Genomic DNA, 26,546 nt, shown 5'->3' with positions numbered 1-26,546 from the left:
TGTTTTGTGAAAGATTTAATGATCTAGTAGGAGTTTTTGGACCCTCAGGAACCCACTTCGGCTAAGTGCACACGTACCTACCGGAACTCTCGCGGAAATTACCGCAAGAATTCCGGAATTCCAGTCCGCGGGAAAATCGCATTTTAAATTCCCGCGATTTTCCCGCGGAAAAACTAGCATTTTGCAAGCGTATTTAGCTTGCAAAATGCTAGCGTTCTCCAAGCGATCTGTAGCATCGCTGGGAGAAATGATTGACAGATTGACGAGTGTGACCAACTTTTTACTACTGAGGCCGCCTATGCAGCATCAGTAGTAAAAGATAAAATGTAAAAAAAAATAAAAAATATTGTTATTCTTACCCTCCGACGTCCCGCGCATCCGTTCCCAGTAATCCTTTGCGAAAATGCCCGCGATGACGTCGGTTCTCGCGGTAATTCGCGATGACATCGCGCGAATGACCGCAAGACTTCGCGATCCCGCGAGAACGGACGCCATCGCGGGCATTTTTGCAAAGGACTACTGGGAACGGGAGCGTGAAGAGAAGCGGAAAGACTGCGCGGGACGTCGGAGGGTGAGAATAACAATATTTTTTATTTTTAAATTCTATTTTTTACAGGGGTATGGTACCCAAAGCCCGGAGGACAGTCTCCTCTCCTCCGGACCGTGGGTACCATCCGCAAATGTTCTGCTTACTTTCCGCATGTTGTGCACAGCCACATGCGGGAAGTAAGCGGAACAATGCATTCCTATGGGTGCGGGATCGCCGCGATTCCGCAAATTAATGAGCATACCGCGGCGGAATCGCTTCGCAGTAAAAACCGCAGCATTAGCACAGCATTGCGGAATCCCATAGGAATGCATGGGATGCTTATTTTTCGCGTTTTCACGGTTAAAACAGCCGCGGAAACGCGAAAAAAAGTTACGTGTGAACTCAGCCTTACTCTCAAACCAAAACAAGTGAAAGCCATTGTACCATGGAGATGCAGTCATACCAAGCGACAACACAAGTCAGAGGTCAGGGTGAACCTGGTATGGAAATGCACCGGCAATATAGCAGTCCAGCTTTCAGTTGGACAGATAATACGCCCGCGCAATACCACAAGCTTTAAAAATTATAAAAAATTGCCATAGTTCAGCAATATAGCCTTGAAAAGTTTTGTTTGACTTTACAAAAAACATCAATTTGAATATTTTTGTAAATCCCCTTTGGGATCGCATATGTTTAAAATGATTATCAACATTTTGAGTGGGAGACTATTCTATTCCTGACTTATTAAACTGTTATTATGAAAAATAAGATTTGAAACTTTTTTAAATTTTGTAAAAATTATAAACCTCAATTGCAAATGACATAGGTATTAACCTAAAGAACCACAAATACAAGAATCATAATGTATGCACATACTGTATGTCAATAAAATACAGATTCCTAAAAAGTATCACACATGATCGTTTTGCCATGGAACCTGACCTGCATTGACAAAATTTGCAAATTGATCCCATATTTGCATAACCTCAACTGGCGAACGAACAGTAGTCGACTCAATGCTCATCAGGTTCGACTCACAGTCATCGGGGTCAACTAGCAGGGGTTCATGTCTGGACACAATTGTGCAGGCAGATGCAAGCCTTAACTAAACGATCCACATCTTCTGGTTGCAGTTTACAAGATAGTAAAATCCGCCATTTGTTAGTCAAAATACCGAATGTGCATTGCACATAATGTCTTGCCCGGCTCAAGCGATAATTAAAAATGCGTCTGGTGTAGTTTAGACTGCGGCTTGATAAGATTTCTTCCTAGTTGGAACGCCTCATCCCCAACTAAAACAAAGGGCAAACTTGGGTCTTCTGTGCCCAGTAGAGGTCGTGCTGAGGGTATGTTAAAGCGATTGCTGTACAGACATTTCCCCCATGTTGGAATTTTTGAAGACTTGTGAATCATTCGGCCGTCCATATGCACAGATATCAACTGCAACAAAGCGGTATCTAGCATCCGCTATAACCATTAACACAATTAAAAAGTATTTTTTGTAATTGTATTACAGGGATCCACTATGGACGGTTTTTTGAATCCAGATGTGCTTCCCACCCAAGGCACCAATGCAATTGGGAAAATTTGCCACATCCTCAAAGTTCTTAGCAATTGATAGCCACATTTCTGTTGTCGGTAGTACAAGTGGATGTAAGTTGTTCCAAATGGCATAACAGGTTTCCCGAACAAGTTGGCAAATAGTCGATTTCCCCAGCCGAAATTGGAAGTGCAGTGAGGCAAAAGTTTCTCCCGTAGCCAGGTATCTATGAACAAAAAACACTTATGACTGAAATGGACATATGTACAGATTTTACGAAAGCAAAGATTTTGTCTGACAACAAACAAAAAGGCAACTGAAAATGGACTATGACAGTAGGCTACGTGTAGAAAATAAGACATGTACAACGATAAATTACATCTCGTCTTTGCCTCTGGGACAATGAATAAATCAAAGGGAAATTACCTCAGGGTCACCACAATCTTCTTCCGCAGAAATACTTTCCTGGAAAGTGCTGCGTTGATGACGTAGCTCATCCTTCACATGTGACAGCAGAATATCAAACGTTTCAATTGTCATTTGAAGATAACACTGAAATTTAAAGTGATGGTCATGAAGTTGAACATTGAGGGTGTGAAAGGCACCATATGTTATCCAGAATAAATTTGCTTCATGAATCCAATATCTCCTTCAGGAAATATGCCTTCTCTGATGACGTCGCAACTGCATCAAGCGAAATCTTACAAGCTGAGACACAAACATCTTGCTTGCAGCAGTTCACACGATGCTTGCAAAATGGAGAATGTGTGTCAACCTACACACAACCCTGAAAAAAAAAAAAAATTTTAACAACTTTATTGACAGTGCCTGAATGCACACAAACGGATGCTTCAGGAACGGACTTCAAAAAGACAAACGCAGTCACATGCGTTAACGCGATGGCAAATTACACCAAATTTGACTCGTTATCTGCACATCCATTTAACGGATTCGTTAAACGAATTGAACTAAACGCAATGTGAACCTAGCCTAAGCGGTATGTGTGGAGAAAACCAGGCACTGCTCAACTGCCCAATACAATCCCAACAGTGAAATGTGGTGGCAGTATCATGCTATGGGGGTGTTTTTCAGCTCCAGGGACAGGACGACTGGTTGCAATTCAAAGAAACATGAATACGGCCAAGTACAGAGATATCCTGGATGAAAACCTCTTCCAGAGTGCTCTGGACCTCAGACTTGGCCGAAGGTTCACCATCCAACAAGACAATGACCCTAAGCATACAGCTAAAATAAATATGAGTGGCTTCAGAACATCTCTGTGACCATTCTTGACTGGCCCAGACAGAGCCCTGACCTAAACCCAACTGAGCATCACTGGAAAGACCTGGAAAAGGCTGTCCACCAACGTTCACCATCTAACCTGACGGAACTGGAGATGATCTGCAAGGAAGAATGGCAGAATATCCTCAAATCCAGGTGTGAAAAGCTTGTTGCATCATTCCCAAGAAGACGAATGGCTGTACTAGCTCAAAAGTGTGCTTCTACTCAATACTGAGCAAAGGGTCTGAATACTTATGACCATGTGATATTTCAGTTTTTCTTTTTTAATAAATTTGCAAAAATGTCTACATTTGTTTTTTTTTTCAGTCAAGATGGGGTGCAGAATGTTCATTAATGAGAAAAAAAATGAACTTTTTTGAATTTACCAAATGGCTGCAATGAAACAGAGTGAAAAATGTAAAGGGGTCTGAATACTTTTTGTACTCATTGTATATCACACACTATTACCATCTCTAGCCATATACACTGCAAAGTATGCCATATATCACACACTATTACCATCTCTAGCCATATACACTGCACAGTATGCCATATATCACACACTATTACCATCTCCGGCCGCATAGCGCATACCATTACCATCTCCGGCCATGTATCACACACTATTACCATCTCCGGCCGCATATCACACACCATTACCATCTCCGGCCGCATAGCGCACACCATTACCATCTCCGGCCGTATATCGCACACCATTACCATCTCCGGCCGTATATCGCACACCATTACCGTCTCCGGCCGTATATCGCACACCATTACCGTCTCCGGCCGTATATCGCACACCATTACCGTCTCCGGCCGTATATCGCACACCATTACCGTCTCCGGCCGTATATCGCACACCATTACCGTCTCCGGCCGTATATCGCACACCATTACCGTCTCCGGCCGTATATCGCACACCATTACCGTCTCCGGCCGCATATCGCACACCATTACCGTCTCCGGCCGCATAGCGCACACCATTACCGTCTCCGGCCGCATAGCGCACACCATTACCGTCTCCGGCCGCATAGCGCACACCATTACCGTCTCCGGCCGCATAGCGCACACCATTACCGTCTCCGGCCGCATAGCGCACACCATTACCGTCTCCGGCCGCATAGCGCACACCATTACCGTCTCCGGCCGCATAGCGCACACCATTACCGTCTCCGGCCGCATAGCGCACACCATTACCGTCTCCGGCCGCATAGCGCACACCATTACCGTCTCCGGCCGCATAGCGCACACCATTACCGTCTCCGGCCGCATAGCGCACACCATTACCGTCTCCGGCCGCATAGCGCACACCATTACCGTCTCCGGCCATATATCGCACACCATTACCGTCTCCGGCCATATATCGCACACCATTACCGTCTCCGGCCGCATAGCGCACACCATTACCGTCTCCGGCCGCATATCGCACACCATTACCGTCTCCGGCCGCATAGCGCACACCATTACCGTCTCCGGCCGCATAGCGCACACCATTACCGTCTCCGGCCGCATAGCGCACACCATTACCGTCCCCGGCCGCATAGCGCACACCATTACCGTCTCCGGCCGCATAGCGCACACCATTACCGTCTCCGGCCGCATAGCGCACACCATTACCGTCTCCGGCCGCATAGCGCACACCATTACCGTCTCCGGCCGCATAGCGCACACCATTACCGTCTCCGGCCGCATAGCGCACACCATTACCGTCTCCGGCCGTATAGCGCACACCATTACCGTCTCCGGCCATATATCGCACACCATTACCATCTCCGGCCATATATCGCACACCATTACCGTCTCCGGCCGCATAGCGCACACCATTACCGTCTCCGGCCGCATATCGCACACCATTACCGTCTCCGGCCGCATAGCGCACACCATTACCGTCTCCGGCCGCATAGCGCACACCATTACCGTCTCCGGCCGCATAGCGCACACCATTACCGTCTCCGGCCGCATAGCGCACACCATTACCGTCTCCGGCCGCATAGCGCACACCATTACCGTCTCCGGCCGCATAGCGCACACCATTACCGTCTCCGGCCGCATAGCGCACACCATTACCATCTCCGGCCATGTATCACACACTATTACCATCTCCGGCCGCATAGCGCATACCATTACCATCTCCGGCCATGTATCACACACTATTACCATCTCCGGCCATATATCACACACTATTACCATCTCCGGCCGCATAGCGCACACCATTACCATCTCCGGCCATATATCACACACCATTACCATCTCCGGCCATATATCACACACTATTACCATCTCCGGCCATATATCACACACTATTACCATCTCCGGCCATATATCACACACCATTACCATCTCCGGCCATGTATCACACACCATTACCATCTCCGGCAGCATAGCTCACACCATTACCATCTCCAGCCATATATCACACACCATTACCGTCTCCGGCCGTATAGCGCACACCATTACCGTCTCCGGCCGTATAGCGCACACTATTACCATCTCCGGCCATATATCACACACCATTACCATCTCCGGCAGCATAGCTCACACCATTACCATCTCCGGCAGCATAGCTCACACCATTACCATCTCCAGCCATATATCGCACACCATTACCATCTCCGGCCATATAGCGCACACCATTACCGTCTCCGGCCGCATAGCGCACACCATTACCGTCTCCGGCCGCATATCGCACACCATTACCGTCTCCGGCCGCATAGCGCACACCATTACCGTCTCCGGCCGCATAGCGCACACCATTACCGTCTCCGGCCGCATAGCGCACACCATTACCGTCTCCGGCCGCATAGCGCACACCATTACCATCTCCGGCCATATATCACACACCATTACCATCTCCGGCCATGTATCACACACCATTACCATCTCCGGCCATGTATCACACACCATTACCATCTCCGGCCATGTATCACACACCATTACCATCTCCGGCAGCATAGCGCACACCATTACCGTCTCCGGCCGTATAGCGCACACTATTACCATCTCCGGCCATATATCACACACCATTACCATCTCCGGCAGCATAGCTCACACCATTACCATCTCCGGCCATGTATCACACACCATTACCATCTCCGGCCATGTATCACACACCATTACCGTCTCCGGCCGTATAGCGCACACCATTACCGTCTCCGGCCGTATAGCGCACACTATTACCATCTCCGGCCATATATCACACACCATTACCATCTCCGGCAGCATAGCTCACACCATTACCATCTCCAGCCATACATCACACACCATTACCGTCTCCGGCCGTATAGCGCACACCATTACCGTCTCCGGCCGTATAGCGCACACCATTACCGTCTCCGGCCGTATAGCGCACACTATTACCATCTCCGGCCATATATCACACACTATTACCATCTCCGGCCATATACACCTGCAGCGCCCGCCTCTCCCTTCCTTCCCTCCCTGCCGTCCACGAGTCACACCCCACGCGCGCGTGTCCGCCTCCGACAGTCGCAGCCATCTCATGAGGGAGCGCGCAACACTGCCGCCATCTTAACAGACGCAGCAACAACAATAATAATCGGAGGCTGGAAACAAGCGCCATAGAGAAGGAGCGGGGCACCCAGACGCTGCGCTCTTTACTTTCTACGTCCTCTAACGCCGCGTGAGCGGCAAGGGCCTGGTTGTCTAATGAGTGCCGGGGGCGGGCTGAGTGGTGACGGGGAGCTGAGCTACAATACGGCCGTCCCGGGTTAATGCGACCAGCAGAAGACCACATACAGCGACCAGTCGAAAAACCAACCCGCCACTAAGGTAACGTATATCCCACCCAGACTGTAGACGTCACGTGGTGCTTTATCGCTGCGGCTTCTGTTGGGATCACGTGATGCCCTTTTCCCCCTGGATCTAAGTGTATAGTGTGGGGCGGGTCACGTGACTCCAGCGTAGCAGGCGCCCTCCTCTAGTGGCATCAGATAGTGCTCTGTATACATATATACATGGCCGAAGCCGACTGTGTAGTGTAAAGCGGGTCACGTGACTCATGTCTCTGGTGTAGCAGGCGCTCCTGTGTGCAGGGTGGGTCAGATAGTGCTCTGTATACATATATACATGGCCAGAGCCACCTGTGTAGGGTAGAGCGGGTCATGTGACTCCCTCTGTGCAGGGGGCCGATAGTGCTCTGTATACATATATACATGGCGAGAGCCGCCTGTGTAGGGTAGAGCGGGTCATGTGACTCCCTGTGTGCAGGGGACCGATAGTGCTCTGTATACATATATACATGGCCAGAGCCGCCTGTGTAGTGTAGAGCGGGTCACGTGACTCATGTCTCTGGTGTAGCAGGCGCTCCTGTGTGCAGGGTGGGTCAGATAGTGCTCTGTATACATATATACATGGCCAGAGCCACCTGTGTAGGGTAGAGCGGGTCATGTGACTCCCTCTGTGCAGGGGACCGATAGTGCTCTGTATACATATATACATGGCGAGAGCCGCCTGTGTAGGGTAGAGCGGGTCATGTGACTCCCTGTGTGCAGGGGACCGATAGTGCTCTGTATACATTATACATGGCGAGAGCCGCCTGTGTAGGGTAGAGCGGGTCATGTGACTCCCTGTGTGCAGGGGACCGATAGTGCTCTGTATACATATATACATGGCCAGAGCCGCCTGTGTAGTGTAGAGCGGGTCATGTGATTCCCTGTGTGCAGGGGGCCAATGGTGCTCTGTATACATATAGAGCGGGTCATGTGATTCCCTGTGTGCAGGGGGCCAATAGTGCTCTGTATACGTATATACATGGCCAGAGCCGCCTGTGTAGGGTAGAGCGGGTCATGTGATTCCCTGTGTGCAGGGGGGCGATAGTGCTCTGTATACGTATATACATGGCCAGAGCCGCCTGTGTAGGGTAGAGCGGGTCATGTGATTCCCTGTGTGCAGGGGGCCGATAGTGCTCTGTATACGTATATACATGGCCAGAGCCGCCTGTGTAGGATAGAGCGGGTCATGTGATTCCCTGTGTGCAGGGGGCCGATAGTGCTCTGTATACGTATATACATGGCCAGAGCCGCCTGTGTAGGGTAGAGCGGGTCATGTGATTCCCTGTGTGCAGGGGGCCGATAGTGCTCTGTATACGTATATACATGGCCAGAGCCGCCTGTGTAGGGTAGAGCGGGTCATGTGATTCCCTGTGTGCAGGGGGGCGATAGTGCTCTGTATACGTATATACATGGCCAGAGCCGCCTGTGTAGGGTAGAGCGGGTCATGTGATTCCCTGTGTGCAGGGGGCCAATAGTGCTCTGTATACGTATATACATGGCCAGAGCCGCCTGTGTAGGGTAGAGCGGGTCATGTGACTCCCTGTGTGCAGGGGGGGCGATAGTGCTCTGTATACGTATATACATGGCCAGAGCCACCTGTGTAGGGTAGAGCGGGTCATGTGACTCCCTGTGTGCAGGGGGCCGATAGTTCTCTGTATTCATATATACATGGCCAGAGCCGCCTGTGTAGGATAGAACGGGTCATGTGATTCCCTGTGTGCAGGGGGCCGATAGTGCTCTGTATACATATATACATGGCCAGAGCCGCCTGTGTAGGGGGTAGAGCAGGTCATGTGATTCCCTGTGTGCAGGGGGGCGAGAGTTCTCTGTATACATATATACATGGTCAGAGCCGCCTGTGTAGGGTAGAGCGGGTCATGTGACTCCCTGTGTGCAGGGGGCCGATAGTTCTCTGTATACATATATACATGGTCAGAGCCGCCTGTGTAGGGTAGAGCGGGTCATGTGACTCCCTGTGTGCATGGTGGGTCAGATAGTGCTCTGTATACATATATACATGGCCAGAGCCGCCTGTGTAGGGTAGAGCGGGTCATGTGACTCCCTGTGTGCAGGGGACCGATAGTGCTCTGTATACGTATATACATGGCCAGAGCCGCCTGTGAAGGATAGAGCGAGTCATGTGACTCCCTGTGTGCAGGGGACCGATAGTGCTCTGTATACATATATACATGGCCAGAGCCGCCTGTGTAGTGTAGAGCGGGTCATGTGATTCCCTGTGTGCAGGGTGGGTCAGATAGTGCTCTGTATACATGGCCAGAGCCGCCTGTGTAGGATAGAGCGGGTCATGTGATTCCCTGTGTGCAGGGGGCCGATAGTTCTCTGTATACATATGTACATGGTCAGAGCCGCCTGTGTAGGGTAGAGCGGGTCATGTGACTCCCTGTGTGCAGGGTTGGTCAGATAGTGCTCTGTATACATATATACATGGCCAGAGCCGCCTGTGTAGGATAGAGCGGGTCATGTGATTCCCTGTGTGCAGGGGGGCGATAGTTCTCTGTATACATATATACATGGTCAGAGCCGCCTGTGTAGGGTAGAGCGGGTCATGTGACTCCCTGTGTGCAGGGTGGGTCAGATAGTGCTCTGTATACATATATACATGGCCAGAGCCGCCTGTGTAGGATAGAGCGGGTCATGTGATTCCCTGTGTGCAGGGGGCCAATAGTTCTCTGTATACATATATACATGGTCAGAGCCGCCTGTGTAGGGTAGAGCTGGTCATGTGACTCCCTGTGTGCAGGGTGGGTCAGATAGTGCTCTGTATACATATATACATGGCCAGAGCCGCCTGTGTAGGATAGAGCGGGTCATGTCATTCCCTGTGTGCAGGGGGGCGATAGTACTCTGTGTACGGTAGAGCGGATCATGTGACTCCCTGTGTGCAGGGGGCCGATAATGCTCTGGCCTTGTATAGAGGTCACATGGCAGGATATGGATTACCAGTAGGCACAGTGCTGCAGCCATGTCAGGGGTCAGTAGATCACCAGTCTTTTACCTGTGTTGTTGCAGGACATCTGCCATGTTCCTATGTACGTACTGACTTGGTACTGGGATAGGTGTGGCTGCAATGTTATATGTATTAGTACTCCTGACTAATACAAATAATCAGTAAATCTAATCCATTAGGCCTCTTTCACACTTCCGTTTTTTACAATCAGTCACAATCCGCCAGGTTTTGAAAAAAAACGGATCCTCAATTTTTTTTTGAGGATCCGTTTTTTTCCCATTGACTTGCATTAATGGCGGATTGTGACGGATTGCTGTCCGTTGCATCCGGTTTTTGTGAGGATCCGCCAAAAGTTGCTGTCCGTCACCATCCTCAAAAATTTCAAAACGGAAAAAAAATTCAACAAGAAAAAAAAATTCTCTTTCTTTCTTTCTTTCTTTCTTTCTTTCTTTCTTTCTTTCTTTCTTTCTTTCTTTCTTTCTTTCTTTCTTTCTTTCTTTCTTTCTTTCTTTCTTTCTCTTTCTTTCTTTCTTTTCAGGATCCGTCTGAAAACGGATCCTGTGCCATCCTTTCACATCAGTTGAGAACGGATCCGCTTGTCCGCCTTTTTGGCGGATTATAACTGATGCAAAAAACTGAAGTGTGAAAGAGGCCTTAGACTTGGTAGGTGTAGACGACAGTACTTTCTCCATCCGAGAAAATCTGTCCAATTATGCTAATAATACTCTGATCGGATTGGGATCCATTTTTCTCAGATGTGGAGTATTAAGAAAAAATGTCTTTACTGATTGCATTCAGACCAAAATGATGGTCATCTGTAAGAGGCTTAAACCAGGGCACACAGCGAGGAGCCGAACTGCAGCGTGCCGGCACAGATCCTGCAACTAAACACCAGTGTGCAGCTTGTCTGTGAATATTCTACAGCTGGGATTTTGCTGTGAATAAATCTGCCAAGTTGCAGAGAAGTTGCAGTCACTTGCACTGAAGTTTATGGGACATGTCATCTGCGACCAGCGTCAGAAAATCAAACTTTGGGGAAATATTTGCAATTGTCCGTGTTGCAGGTCACAACATGACTTTGTAGGGAAATCACTCCATCCAAAGTTGTGATGTGCGATTTCCCCTTGGTGCGTCACTTGTCGCCGTGCAGCCGAGGCCTTAATGCTTCTTGATTCAGGGACTTATGGTCCTATAAGGCAGTTAGTGTGTGTTATAATGAGGGGCATGTCTAGTTTGGTCCCCTGCCTATTGCTACTGATCATTGTGAGCCTAGCGCTGTATTCACACCTCAATGTCATGCTTGGAGTATAGACCCCAGTGTTCGGATTGGCCACAGGTTTCCTGACCCAAATGCAACAGCGATAAGGCTCATTCAGACATCATTTTTTTTCCAAATTCAAGAAACAGATTCCATGTTTACAGAGATGTTCAGAGTATCGTCTGTTTTTTTGCGGATGAGAAATAAGTTTCTCTACCTTCTATCTAGCAGTCCATGAAATCTGACAGCGCACTGATGTCATCCCTGTGCTGTTTATTTTTTCACAGACTCGTAGTGTTGTATTGGTGCTTTTGATCCGACACTTTGATCTGATGATGTCGCTGCAATTTTGCATGGAAAACTCAGTCTACAAAAAAGAAATCGTACATGTGAACAGCCCAATAGACTATACCAGGTAGGAGTGCTGTCTGTGAAAAGCACGATAGAACCTGTATGCAAAGAACAGATGCCTGAATGAGCCCTTAAGCATTTGTGAGGCTGGTGCGTTCTGGTCAGTAGTCCCCCAGCCAGTCAGGACGTTGAGGTCTGTACTCAGACAATGAATGTCGCATTCATGAAACCAACCCTAGAAAGGCTCCGTGCTGCTCTTGCTTAAACAATTAGTAAACATTCATTTCCACGGTAGATGTGAACCTGACCTAAGTGGGTAAAACGGCAGAAGGATTGTGAAAGACATGGAGAAAAAGCTGTCGTTAACCTTCCCTATAGTCAATTTTCCTCATAGGAATATTGGGCAGATCTGTTCATGGCCCAGTAACCTGGATGATGGATATCAATCACTGACCTTTGCTACGCCGAGGAGACGTGTTTGTGGACTGTAGTGTTGGTTTAATCATTTGCTGGGTGATTTTACTGACAGTGTTTGACTTCCTTGTGGTATCTGACCTCAGATGTTTTCAATTCAGTAACTGAAGTCACGTTCTGGTGGGGTCATCAGGGTTTCATGTTTAGCCTTTTGACATCCTATACTTCCCAGTGAGTAATTAGCCTTTTAGAAGAGCACTATTCTTCCAGATTTAATATATCTGTAGATACATAAACTGGAAAAGACTGTAGACCCTAGCAGCAAGGCAGCCAAATCCAGAAGACCTTGCTCCATTCATCTATTTTATCGTATACAGTCATTGGAACAATCCTAAATGCTAGGCTTCCTTGTCTTAGTATTTGTCCCATCCTTCTTCATGTATAGATTGTTAAATAGGATGGCGCCGATAACAACAATATTAATAGGTTGTCTTTATATTTTATTTTTGTGACATAAGGCTACATTAATCCCTCCACCAAAAGGACCCCAAAGTATCCATGTAGAGTGGCTAACCCTGCCCATATCATGGCAACATAACTCTTTTATGGAAGAAGAAAAAAAGGGTACTCTTCCAGCGATGAAACCAGTGAAAAAAATTTGAATATAAAAAAGTGAAACTTTATTAGACCAATTGAAAGGACATAAGTTAGCGTTTCAGCTAAGAGTCTTATTCTTGATCATAATCATCTGACCATGATCAAGGCTCTTAGCTGAAACGCGTCGGTTGGTGCACCCATGTGGTGACCAGCACTTATGGCCTTGCAATTGTTCTAAAAAGTTGTTTACTTTTTTATACTCCCATTTATTTACTTGTTTCATCGCTGGAGGATTCCCCTTCTTTCTTCCGTGCTATTATAACTGATGTCCAAGACTGAGTTGTGTACGTGCGATTTTTCTCCAGCCAGCAAGGTGCATCTAACTAACGGTGAGCAGACTACGTCCCCTCCCTTTTCCTTCATTTCCATAAATCTTTTATGTGGTGGCCACATCCATCCGGTTAGTACCAGCATCAAATCTGCATTGCTGCTACCTGTAAATTTCATTTTACAACCAATGTATTTTCTTACACAGAAAAATATATTTGTGAAATTCCTACATTGTAATCAGTTATGTAAAGGGGATTTCCCATAGATAAAGTGATGCTATATCTTTAAAATATACCTTGTGACCTCTGGAATAAAGGGGAAACCATACTGGTGTAGCTCACTCTTGTCCATGCACACCAGAGGCTCACAGCCAGTTGGTGGGGGAAAACTAGTGGAGGACAGGCAACGCTTCACCGGCAGTGGATCACCTTCCTTCCCAGGAGCAGTGAGACACTAAGGCCAGCCTTCGCTGATCATAACTTCTGAAAATGGAAACCTCCTTTGAAAAGGTACACAGTCATATTTCTTAGTTTTATAAGTTGGGTGTGGACCTAGATATTACAGGGCTTCCTGTTTTCCCGTGTAATTATCACCTAAATAAATAGTTGGGAGATGATTTCATCTGTCACGTGAGGAGTAAGGGTTGTGCAATGCTATGTGTTACTGCAGGGCAGGAGCTACAATGGGCAGACAGAAGGCAGGTAGCCTAACAGGTAGTTGGCGTATGACAGTGAATGTGTTAATATATATTTATTTAAGTTTTACATTTTCTTAAAACATATTTATATGAGAGTATTTTATTATAGAGATATTTATATTCACCACTCACAAGTGGACACTCACCAATCCAGAGAAAGCTGAGTTTTAACACTATGGGCACAGTGATGTTTGTGATGCCACATCCAAAGTATTGGCCCTGTATCATAGTTATTGTCATGAGCACACAGTTTCATGGACAGTGCTCAAGCAACTGGACAATGCTCATCTGACAGTAAAAAAGTGACTGTTCATCGATCAACAGGAATTATTCACTACTTTCTGAATAAAGGCCTTAGAAAAACTTATTTGTAGTATAGGCATGAGCGTTAAGGTGTTGTAAAATAATTGATGGCTTATCAGTATGACAGGTCATCACTGGAAGATTGGTGGGTATCTGACACTGGACATCTGCATACAGCTCAGGCACACCACAGCAGGCAGCTCTATGCTTCTCACAACAGACAGGCACATTGCTATTTCTACTACACAAAGATAGGAAAAGGTTTTACTAAAGCCATTTACCAATCCAGATGTCTTGCAGTATGATTAGTAATGCTTTTCAATGTGAAGCATGTTACAAACGGATTACAAAAGCAACATCCCTGTTCTCCAAATCCGAACTATTATGTATCGTTTACTTTTCGGCTTTGTTTGACTCGTTTTTTTCAGACCAATGTCATTGTTATTACTGAGATGGTCTGGAGGACCATCTCAGTAATGCATGAAAGAACAGGCTTTCATTTCAACTGGAAACATAAGTTGAGAATCCATAAGTTGAGTACTCTGTACTGTAACCTGAAGAAGAGGTGCGGTTTGTCACCTCGAAACGCGTAGTTTCTGTAGTACATATAATAAAGAACTTGAAAGATTTATATGGATTTCTGAAGAATTCTTAGCACTAAAGCAGCGCGGATGCTCAGAAGTGCTTTTCTTGGATCCTCAACTTATGATACCTAGTGGACGCTGTCCACCTGCACGAGCTCTGCAGCAGCTATATGACTGCAACAAACATTGAGAGTGGTTGTGTCTGAACACAACCCATAAAGGGTGAGTACTCCAGAGTACTTTTATATTTTAATTGATTTATACCAGGTGAAGCCCTATGTCTGCGCCCCTGCCCTTGTTTTCTCTTATTTCAACTGGAAAGACATTTTTGTCTCAGTCAGTAGCTCTTCATTGGAGAGCAGTCTAGACCTCAATAACCGCAAGAAGAGACCTTGAAGATGGTCTTTCATTTTCTTCTTGCTATGTTATACATTAGCTCTATGCCCTGCACTTTGTTATGACCTTTGGGTATGCCATCCACCCTCGCCCACTCTCCTTCCATATAGACCACAATCTACATTGTCACTATTCTGTTCTTCAGCTCTCTAATGAATCATGTTTTTTTTTATGTGCAGGATGAAAAGAGGTAGAATGGCCAGTCACACCAGCACTGGGTTGTCAGATGGAGAGTTGGGTGAGTTGTCAAAAAAGTCAAAAGAAAATACAGAAGACGAACCCACAAAGCCATCCAAGGTTCACAACTGGGGTGATCTGCTTCCTGACATCATTCTGCAGATTTTTCAGTATTTGCCTCTTTTGGATCGTGCGCATGCTTCACAAGTGTGCAGAAACTGGAATCAAGTGTTTCACATGCCGGACCTGTGGAGATGCTTTGAATTTGAGCTTAATCAGCCGGCTACTTCTTATCTAAAGGCAACACATCCTGACCTGATCAAACAGATCATTAAGAGGCACTCGAATCACCTACAGTATGTCAGCTTCAAGGTAACGAATATTTCATGTGTATTGTGTGTATGCTGCCTGGTGTATTTCCCTGCTTCTGCTATGGATCTGCTGATTCGTGGACCCTTTTTTTTCTGCCAACATGGCTGCCGTGCTTCTCAGATTAATTGGTTCACAGTCCCTACTGCACTCAGATTAGTTAGGGCTGACAGTGTGAGCAGCCATTCCAAAAATGGTGACTGTGTATATCAGGAGGTCCTGGCAGTGTTCAGGAAATGATGCGGAGCCCAGAAATCAGCAGATCAGTGGCAAAATGAAGACACCAGGTAACTTTACTAAGCATTTCTCATACAAGGCAAGATTTTTGACCAACAGAAGGTTTGCTTTGTTTTGTTCCTGCTTAGATTAAAATGGAAATTTGTGACCCAACAGTGGTGCCTGGTTGAATGGTGCCTTATCCCAATTAATATAAACATGTCTAATGGACATTACCATTCTGTACAACTTGAGAATGAGCTGGTGGTCATTTATTTTAGCGGCATATAAGCACTTCTTTGATTAATATAGAGCATTTATTTTATTATCCTTCTAAAAGGGGTTTTACCTGGTAGTAGATCATCACAAAGACAAGCATTTGTGAAATGACGTATTCTAAGGAGACCTTATCACTATCTTAGTAGTGGACATCTTCTTTAATAGTTTTTTTTTTCTACTATTTTATTAATATGCAAACACATGAAGTCTTACTGTCTGTAGCGAGGCTTTTTACCTTAGTACAGAAACACAAGTTGGCCCTTCTTTGTCCTTTGTAGGCATTTTTCATGGTTGTGTGTGTGATTTATCGTTTCCTTTTTTTTCAGGTTGATAGTAGTAAGGAATCAGCAGAAGCTGCATGTGATATCCTATCACAACTTGTAAATTGCTCTTTAAAAACTCTCGGACTTATTTCAACTGCTCGACCCAGCTTTATGGATTTACCAAAGGTAAAGGTTTTAATATTTCATAGTCGTCTAGGGTGATCCTTGAAAAAATATCTGACAAGTGTAACTATGCTACAGTCAGGAGGTGCCCATACACATGAGATTAACGCCTGCCAATACAGATGATTTCCGCAAAACTGGCTTGCAATCTTATGTAATTGGGGACTGTTCCAACTTTTCCCAGATGGAAGATGATAGATGAAAGAAGAATCTGACACATTGGATTTCTGAGATGTTCCCCTATTGAGAACGCATACATACCTGACCAAACCGAGTGTGCATGTGTTTTAGGGGGAAGTGAGAAATGACTGTCAGCAAAATTAGCATTTGGATGGCAAAACGCCAAGGTGCATAGCCATGTTTGTTAATTTTTAGTCCTGGAAAGAGCTCAACTATTTCATGTTAAACTATTTTTAAAGGCTTGGCTAATAAGGGATGGATTGAAGTTACATTCAGGTCCAGCATGGCTATATAGAAGACCACAGATTTTATCATTCTTTAGAAAAATGTTGTTCAATTCGAGCAAGAAAGTAATGCTAATTTACTTTATGCATATATGACTCTTTAACCCAGCGGGCTGCTGTCTTTTTACGCTTTCATCTTTGCAGGCATCACTTAGTATGTCGGAATCATTGCAATTGTTGCGATTCTGATGTTAAGTGGAGGTTTTACTCAAAATCCCTCTTTATTTAGTGCCATGGATGAAACCATTTTCTAATATATTTGCATTAAAAATTCATTACAGTTCCCTAACTACACTGTCTAACTGCTATTCTATTCTTTTCCCTACTTCATTTCTGATGATGATACTATACCAGCATTCACTGAGATACACAAGTGAAGTGTCATTAGAGGGCAGAGGCTGCAGTCGCTTGTGCACCTTCTGCCATCTCCCTGAAATGAACTGTGATCAATGGCGCTAGTTCCTGCTCTTTCACTACGAGCTGTGCACAATCGCAGAGCACGCTCTGTTGTTGGCTCAGATCAGCAGTAACAAGCCGGCAACAGAGTGGTGTCAGAACACCCGACATGCAGAGACCAGTGATGTCACTTGCGGGGGGCAGCGCTGGTCTCTGCATGCCAGTTAATCTGACAATACTCTGTTGGTGCGTTACTGCTGATCTGAGCTGACAACAGAGAGCGCACTGTGATTGTGAAATGGACAGTGCAGGAATTAGCACAGCCCCTGAAACAAGCGTCACTGATGACTCTTCATTTCGCAGATGGGGCATAGACTGCAGCAGTGACCGCAACCGCTGCCCCCTGATAATGCTTTGAGTGTTCCAGCATGCACTGGGATTCTCAAAACAGTCATCAGGAAGGAAGTGGGGGGAAAAATAGACTAAAAATTCCCTATCCTTCCTTAACTACACTATCTAACTGCTATTCTAAGTATATTAGAACATGGATTATGGTACTAAATAGAGATTTAGAATTTAAAATGACTTTGATTTCGGACCAACCCTTAAGTGCAAGAGAGCAAATCAAGTGAAATTTGAAATGCGTACTACGTATAGGTTCGGGTTAGTGTGGCTCCAAGGACTTGCCCCACTCACACAAAGAAGGGACCATGTCCACTTTGGTGTTCAAGTCTTGCTGTACATCTGCAGTAAAATTTATAATGTGGGGAAGAGGATAGAAAAGGGTTTTGTATGCTACAGTGGGTACGGAAAGTATTCAGACCCCTTTAAATTTTTCACTCTTTGTTTCATTGCAGCCATTTGGTAAATTCAAAAAAGTTCATTTTTTTCTCATTAATGTACACTCTGCACCCAATCTTGACTGAAAAAAAAAATAGAAATGTAGAAATTTTTGCAAATTTATTAAAAAAGAAAAACTGAAATATCACATGGTCATAAGTATTCAGACCCTTTGCTCAGTATTGACTAGAAGCACCCTTTTGAGCTAGTACAGCCATGAGTCTTCTCGGGAAGGATGCAACAAGTTTTTCACACCTGGATTTGGGTATCCTCTGCCGTTCTTCCTTCCAGATTCTCTCCAGTTCCGTCAGGTTGGCTGGTGAACGTTGGTGGACAGCCATTTTCAGGTCTCTCCATACATGCTCAATTGGGTTTAGGTCAGGGCTCTGGCTGGGCCAGTCAAGAATGGTCACTCCTTTATTTTAGCTGTATGCTTAGGGTCATTGTCTTGTTGGAAGGTGAACCTTCTGCCAAGTCTGGGGTCCAGAACACTCTGGAAGAGGTTTCCATTCAGGATATCTCTGTACTTGGCCGAATTCATGTTTCCTTAAATTGTAACCAGTCGTCCTGTCCCTGCAGCTGAAAAACACCCCCATAGCCTGATGCTGTCACCACCATGTTTCACTGTTGGGTTTGTATTGGGAAGGTGATGAGCAGTGTCTGGTTTTCTCCACACATACCACTTAGAATTATCACCAGAAAGTTCTATCTTCGTCTCATCAGACCAGAGAATCTTATTTCTCATAGTCTGGGGAGTCCTTCATGTGTTTTTTTTTTTTATCAAAATTTACGCTGGCTTTCATATGTCTGGCACTGAGGACAGGCTTCCTGTGAGCCATTCTGCCATAAAGGCCCAACTGGTGGAGGGCTGCAGTGATAGTTGACTTTGTGGAACTTTCTTCCATCTTCCTACTACATCTGTGGAGCTCAGCCACAGTGACCTTGGGGTTCTTCTTTACCTCTCTCACCAAGGCTCTTCTCCCACGATTGCTCAGTTTGGCTGGACAGCCAGGTCTAGGAAGACTTCTGGTGGTCCCCCCCCAAACTTCTCCCATTTAAGGATTATGGAGGTCACTGTGCTATTAGGAACCATGAGTACTGCAGAAATTCTTTTGTAACTTTGTCCAGATGTGTGCCTTGCCACAATTGTGTCTCTGAGCTCCTTGTCCAGTTCCTTTTGACCTCATGATTCTCACTTGGTCTGACATGCACGGTGAGCTGTGAGGTCTTATATAGACAGGTGTGTGCCTTTACACATCAAGTCCTAACAGTTTAATTAAACACAGCTGGACTCCAATGAAGGAGTAGAACCATCTCAAGGAGAATCACAAGGAAATGGACAGCATGTGACTTAAATATAAGTGTCTGAGTAAAGAGTCTGAATACTTATGACCATGTGATATTTCAGTTTTTCTTATTTTAATAAAAAAATTTTTTTTTTTCCAGTCAAGATGGGCTGCAGAGTGTACATTAATGAGGAGAAAAAAAAAGAACTTTTTTGAATTTACCAAATGGCTGCAATGGAACAAGGAGTGAAAAATTGAAAGGGGTCTGAATACTTTCCGTACCCACTGTATAATACTTTTTATAACCCCAAATTTTACTGATATTATTGAGTAAAACAAAAAAATAAACTTCGTTTGTGTTAGATGCAGATTTTGCTGTTTGTATTTATTCTGCTCTCTTATATAGCGTCACTAATTCCACAATGCTTTACAGACATCATCACTGTCCCCATTGGGGCTGAGAAACTAACTTTCTTGTTAGCATGTGTTTGGAGTTTGGGAGGAAACCCACACAAATGTGGGAGAACATACAAAATCCTTGCTGATGTTTTCCTTGTTGGGATTTGAACACATAAATGTACAAATTCTGTAGTAATGATTAAACCTGTGGTGAACCGGCAAGCAAATATGCTGTCAAAAATGTGTTTTTGCTACAGATTTGTGACATGTTTGACTCTGTGTTTCTTGGAACCACAATCCAAGGCCTTATTAAGACGTCCATTCTTCATGTACATGCCTTATGTGTTTTTTACTATAAAGCCTTATTGAGTACTGTTCACATGTCTTTGTTTTGTTTTTTTGTGGACCATGTGTCCAGAAAGAAAATCACAGACACTTCCAATTTTTATCTGAGACAAGAATCAAAAACACCCATACTAGGTTATGGGTCCATGAAAATCATGGACAGCACATGGATGGCACCATGAACTGTTAGTTTTAACCCCTTAGTGACCGGACCAATTTTTGAAAATCTGACGTGTCACGTTATTCTTCAACATATCCCAGGGATTTTGAGATTTTTTTTTTTTTTTTTGTGACACATTGTACTTTATGATGATGGTAAATTTAGGTTGGTGTTTTTTATAAATAAACGCAAAACATATCAAAAATTTGTAAAAATGAAAATTGTAATTTTACACCTTTTAATGATTAAATTTAATCCAGATTATCATATCACACAAAAACATTAATAAATGACATTTCCCTTGTGCCTGCTTTATATCAGCACCATTCGTAAAATCTTGTTTTATTGTGTTAGCATTTTAGAAGGTTTAAAAATGTAGCAGGAAATTTACAAAACTCATTTTTTATAGGGACCTGTTCAGTTTTGAAGTGACCTTGGGGGTTCCTATGTATTGCAAACTCCCAAAAGTGATACCATTTTAAAATCCATACCCCTCAATGTAATCAAAATTGCTTTTAAGTATTTCATTAACCTTTCAGGTGCTTTTCAGCAATTAATGCAAAGTGGCATAACAGCAGGCCGCTATAACAGGCAGATGCTAAGGCCGTTATTTTGCCATGACCTGCTGTGCCAAACATCAGGACCACGCAGTCAAGATCTCGGGGTGCTATTGGGGTTAAACAGGGAGCCCCCACACTCTGTTAACTATTTAGATGCTGTAGTCACTATTTACAGCAGCATCTAAGGTGTTAAACTGCCATGGTTAGTGCCAACAAAGATGGTGGCTGATACAGCAAGTTGTCAGCTATTGTGTACAGCCGACATCTTCTGGATTGTAAACTGTTTGGGGAGGCTAGTCTCCTCAGTAAAAAGACATATTGGTGGTTAACATTGCAATTAGTAGGAGAAGCTTTGTAATTTTTTTTGTTTTGGCTTACAACCAATTTTGTTTACCATATTTAGTAAACAACCAATGACAAAAATGGACTAGATGGCTAAATGATGTTGAAATTCTGATCTAGTACGATGATGAAAACCGGTCTGATTTTTACATGTGAGAAGAAAACGAACGTCTGAATGAGGCCTAAGAATAATAGTCATGTCTACAAGTGACTCCCAACACTTTTTGAAGGAGACAGTTCATGAAATAGAAATAATGCATTTCACTTTTGTTTTGCAGTCGCACTTCATATCTGCACTTACTGTTGTGTTTGTCAACTCAAAGTCACTCTCGTCACTGAAAATTGATGACACTCCGGTTGATGATCCATCTCTGAAAGTGCTGGTGGCCAACAACAGTGACACACTAAAGCTTCTGAAAATGAGCAGTTGTCCACATGTTTCTCCTGCAGGTAACACATTGTAGACGTTGGTTGAAGAAAACTTTGCAGAGCTTGACTTGTATTTTAAGTATTTTCACTAAATAGAGATATTAAACCCTTCACGACCGACGACGTATATTTCCTTCATTAGATGTGTCCCTGCCTGTGATGCCGGCTCACACATTGAGCCTGCATCATTCCCCACACTTGATGGTTGATGTAATCAGGAGGCTTGAACCCGAACACAAGGTCACAGTGGAAGCTCATGAGGGACAAATAAGTACTTATCGTGATCTGTGTTCTGATTTCCATCCCAATGTTTTTCTCCCGTCTAATGGTAGGGGATCGGTATACATGAAGGCAGTTTTCTTAGAGGGCACTTTTCAAAACTGAAATGATGGTGTGCTGACCTGGAGCGCACTCAGCATTTCACAATTACAATGACCAAGGGGCTCACTATTTCCGGGTTAAGGCCATCCCAATATGGCACCTACCCCAGCCCCCTTCTCACCAATATGTCTTTAATTGGTGAATTCCACACCTCTCATTAGAGAGTCACTGTTGGAGGCACCTGCTGGAAACAAAGTACGTTCAACATTGTGACGTGAACAGCTGTTGTAAATAGTAGGAGGGTCTTTTTTAAGTGTTTTGTGAGAATAGGGCCTATTTTGAGTCTCACGGACCATAGACAGATCTATTTTATAACTGATATGTGGATGTCTCAGTGAGACTCTGGGTCAGTGTACGACGGATGTTTGAATGTAGCATAATTATGTGACGCTTGTATGTTCAGAGCCTAGCTCTTTGATATACAGACTTTTTTTCATTCCTACCAGTTAATTATCTTCATATTTTAGTCTTTATAATGGGACTTCTTAGCTTCTGTAGATGGACCTCATATACCTCTATTTTCCCTGCCAGTCACTATGTGCATTGCTTATGATTAGCTAGAGCCAGTGAACTGCTAACCTGTTGTTTTACCACGTCAAAGTAACAGGGCGGGTACACCCTTACTTGCGTAGCGCTCACTAATATACGAATTAGGCACACTGAATACAGTTTTATGGTAAAACAATAATGTAACAATTTATTAAGATTACATCAGGATAATGATAAATTATGGAATGGCAAATATAATATTACCCTGTTTTGTGTTAATTAATTTCATGTGAATCATACAATTAATATGAATTATAGTACATAGAGAAATAAGCATCAATACTATACATTACCAAGTATTGTAACATCACTTCTTCACTGGAGGGACCACAGTGTCAGCGAGAAGGAAATACTCTGGTCTTGTCATCACAGAAACCGTGTGTCTACGATACCTTCTTGAAAATGTCCCTACTTCACTGACACAGGGTCCACCTTTTTGTACACAACTTCCACATCCTCCCCTATTACATCTGCTGAATCATCAGTATCTTGCCATTGCACAGATTGTTTGTTGTCTTGATAACAGCACAAGACTTCAAGGTCTGTTTGTTATAGACTACTACAATCTTAAAGTTTGTTTGCACCAACCCAAGATTTATTTGCCACTGGTATGTCTCTTAACAATAGCACAATGCTTGAAGGTTGTCTGCTACTGATTACAACCCAAGATCTGTTTACCACTGGCATGTCTTCTAACAATCAAGATTGTCTGTCACTGATTGTCTGTCAGTCACTGTTCAAAGTTCAGCATATGTTGCTTGTTACAAAGTTAGCTCTTCATGATCATAGCATAACGCTTTAAGATGGTAGCTATATGGGCAGCATGACTTCCATAATCACCTATTCTGAAAACTGGATACCTATCGTAACCCAGGCACACACTCATACTCGTCTCATTTGTATCACAATCTGTCCTCGATTATTGATGTCATGCATGACCATTGCTACATGAAACCATCAAAACATTTTGGTCTCCGATCATCATACTATTATTGAACACAAGACCTCCTTGTTCAAGCAGCATAAATATTCATTATCTGTACAGTTGTTATTTTTAACCTTGTCTTACGATATTAACACAGAGCAAACACTTTGTGGCTCAGTATCAATGATATTACACCGTAGTATATTGCAATACATAGTGGTTGGATTCAAACAACCATATTTCATATTTGCAATACATTCCACCCTTGGTCTAGTGACCACACTATATCAAAGCATATAAACAATATGTTATAATATGTAGGCTATAAGATATCCATATTTTTATTAGCACCACACCGGTGTGACAGGGCCAAGCTATACTTCGTCTGCAGATCACAGGTCCTTCAGCCCTTCCAGTCTGAAGCAGTTAAGAGTCAACATACTTTTATTGTATACTCTTTTATAGTCAGTGGAAATCCACTTTAAATATACTTAGCTGCTGTCAAATGGTACTGTTTTAAGACCTTACTTATTGACTCAGTGTCATACCTTGGAGACTTCTGGCAGAGGTGTAAGTCAAAGAATACTTCCAGTAGATGTACCCAAATCTAAAATGTATACAAAGCCTTAGATGCAAACATTAATTTGTATTTTTTTTTTCCAGGCATTTTATGTGTAGCAGATCAGTGCCATGGTCTGCGGGAATTGGCTTTGAACTACTATTTACTGAGTGATGAGCTGCTCCTTGCATTGTCTTCGGAAAAACATGTGCGGCTGGAACACCTCCGTATTGATGTTGTCAGCGAGAACCCAGGACAAACACACTTTCACACCATTCAGAAAAGCAGCTGGGATGCTTTAATCAAGCATTCTCCTAAGGTGAACCTGGTCATGTACTTTTTCCTTTATGAGGAGGAGTTTGATCCATTTTTCCGCTATGAAACACCAGCAACACACCTGTACTTCGGGAGATCTGTGAGCAAGGACGTACTCGGTCGTGTTGGCATGACATGTCCTCGGCTTGTGGAGTTGGTAGTTTGTGCTAATGGACTTCGACCTCTTGATGAAGAACTGATTCGCATTGCAGAGCGATGCAAGAGCCTGACAGCCATCGGACTTGGGGAGTGTGAAGTCTCCTGCTCTGCGTTCGTAGAGTTTGTAAAGATGTGTGGTGGTCGCTTGTCCCAGCTTTCTATTATGGAGGAAGTGTTAATCCCTGATCAGAAGTATAACTTGGAGCAAATCCATTGGGAAGTTTCAAAGCATCTTGGCAGAGTCTGGTTTCCAGATATGATGCCCACTTGGTAGAATCTGACGCTGGTGTACTACCAGTGGTAATATGGAAGAGCACCTTATATCTTCAGTACATCTGCATGACAAGTTAATAAACTAATCTGCAGTTCTTTCTTTTGTTTTTGCATTATGTAATACTTGTGCAGGAGCTAATTTATTAAGGTCATGTTATAGTTTGGAATAACTAGGGACCATTGCTGCATTTGGTTTTCTCTACGTTCTTATATAAGAGATTCCGATAGATTGTGTGAGATGAGCTGGAGATGATCTGCTCCGTACCACACTTAATCATCTTCAGCTTTCAGTATAAACATTGCAAATGTACAAATTTTGTATTTGCCAGGATCTGATTTGGGGTGTATTTTGCCACAGGCAAAGCTTTTATTTTTATGTACTCAATAAACAGACCCTGCTTGCTTGTAATTTCCATCTTTTACTTATTACATGATAAAAATTGGTGCATGTATGAGTGTTTTATTCCAAGACGTTGTTTTTTTTAATTCAGTCAAGGGCTACAAGAAATCCGTTTACACTGTAAATGTGTCTTTCTATTTTGTGTTCAGATTTTAGTCACTTTTTGAGCCATTGCTGGTTCTCTTTTTCTATCTTTTGGTTCTCTTTTATCAAAGGACAGTGTACATCCATTGGCATACGGGCTACTTGGCCTACATTGTGGTTTTTGTTTGGTTTTTATCTTTTTTTGAACACTTTGTAATATAGTAGATCTACCGTACATTAAACTAAAAGCCCTAAAGTACAATAAAAAATATTACATATAGAAATAACATTGCATTTCATTCACTGTCTGCATAAGATTGTCCTAATAAAAAATGTTAGTCTTGCCCTTAGTAGTTTGTATCCATTTTTGGTTAAATCACAGCTACAATTTGTTTCCTACTTACAACAACACAATCTTTAAAAAGAAAAAAATATCAAGTTAAGAATAAGGTCCAATGCTTTTCCTTTTTAACCCCTTCCTGACATCCGACGTATTATCCCGTCCATAGGACCCGGGCCCCTATGCCCATGGACGGGATAGTACGTCTACCGCGATCAGCGGCGCCCACGTGGTGAGCGCCGCTGATCGCGGCCGGGTGTCAGCTGATTATCACAGCTGACACCCGGCACAATGTGTCAGGGGCGGTCACGGACCGCCCCCGACACGTTAACCCCTTGCACACCGCGATCAAACATGATCGCGGTGTACCGGGGGTTAAAGGGAAGCATCGGCAGGGAGGGTGCTCCCTCAGTGCTTCCCTGAGCCCCCCACAGCAGCGCAATGTGCAGCGCTGCTGCGGGGGGCTCCTTTCCTGCAGGCCCCCGAATCCAAGATGGCGACGGGGGCCTGCAGGAAGCTGGCTTCCTCAGTGCCTGCAAAGCGCAGGCATGAGGAAGCCTTCTGCACTGCCTGTGACAGATCGCTGATCTGTCACAGTGATCTGTGATGTGACAGATCAGCGATCTGTCACAGGACAGTGATGTCCCACCTGGGACTATGTAATAAAGTTTAAAAAAAGGAAAAAAAAGTGTTAAAATAATTTTAAAAAAATCGCCAAATAAATTAGAAAAAAAATATTCCCCCAATAAATCCATTTTTTTGGAAATAAAAAAAAAACAATAAAAGTACACATATTAGGTATCGCCGCGTC

General features: G+C 44.2%; 1 protein-coding gene and 1 long non-coding RNA gene across 11 annotated transcripts; one reads left to right on the top strand and one right to left on the bottom strand.

The window, feature by feature from the left end:
- Window positions 1-1,378: 1,378 nt before the first annotated feature.
- On the bottom strand, window positions 1,379-7,310 carry LOC141094536 (uncharacterized). Of its 9 annotated transcripts, none has more exons than XR_012233097.1 (3): window positions 7,159-7,310; window positions 2,496-2,856; window positions 1,379-2,295 (listed from the first exon to the last, which is right to left on the bottom strand). It is a non-coding gene; the product is annotated as an uncharacterized lncRNA (long non-coding RNA). The 9 variants fall into 9 exon arrangements; XR_012233094.1 differs by lacking the exon at window positions 7,159-7,310 and adding an exon at window positions 6,760-6,807; XR_012233091.1 differs by lacking the exon at window positions 7,159-7,310 and adding an exon at window positions 6,741-6,805.
- FBXL3 (F-box and leucine rich repeat protein 3) lies at window positions 6,811-25,320 on the top strand. 2 transcript variants are annotated; one of them, XM_073580406.1, is made up of 6 exons: window positions 6,811-7,142; window positions 11,658-11,785; window positions 15,222-15,591; window positions 16,410-16,532; window positions 21,600-21,771; window positions 24,269-25,320. In XM_073580406.1, exons 2-6 carry the CDS (start codon window positions 11,703-11,705, stop codon window positions 24,910-24,912), a joined length of 1,392 nt encoding a protein of 463 aa, XP_073436507.1. In that variant the 5' UTR covers window positions 6,811-7,142; window positions 11,658-11,702; the 3' UTR covers window positions 24,913-25,320. The 2 variants fall into 2 exon arrangements, with proteins under 2 accessions (XP_073436507.1, XP_073436508.1); XM_073580407.1 differs by lacking the exon at window positions 11,658-11,785.
- The last annotated feature ends 1,226 nt before the right edge of the window (window positions 25,321-26,546 follow it).

Source organism: Dendrobates tinctorius, unplaced genomic scaffold (genome assembly GCF_039654945.1).
Source record: "Dendrobates tinctorius isolate UK_male_01 unplaced genomic scaffold, ASM3965494v1 ptg000064l, whole genome shotgun sequence".
NCBI classification, from domain to species: Eukaryota; Metazoa; Chordata; class Amphibia; order Anura; family Dendrobatidae; genus Dendrobates; species Dendrobates tinctorius.
This window is presented reverse-complemented; position numbering and strand designations above follow the sequence as displayed.

Coding starts and splice junctions, on each gene's coding strand:
- FBXL3 (XM_073580406.1), top strand. CDS start 11,703: ATGATGTCGCTGCAATTTTGCATGGAAAACTCAGTCTACAAAAAAGAA. Junction 16,533..21,599: donor GCTTTATGGATTTACCAAAG/GTAAAGGTTTTA, acceptor TTTGTTTTGCAG/TCGCACTTCATATCTGCACT. Junction 21,772..24,268: donor TCCACATGTTTCTCCTGCAG/GTAACACATTGT, acceptor TTTTTTTTCCAG/GCATTTTATGTGTAGCAGAT.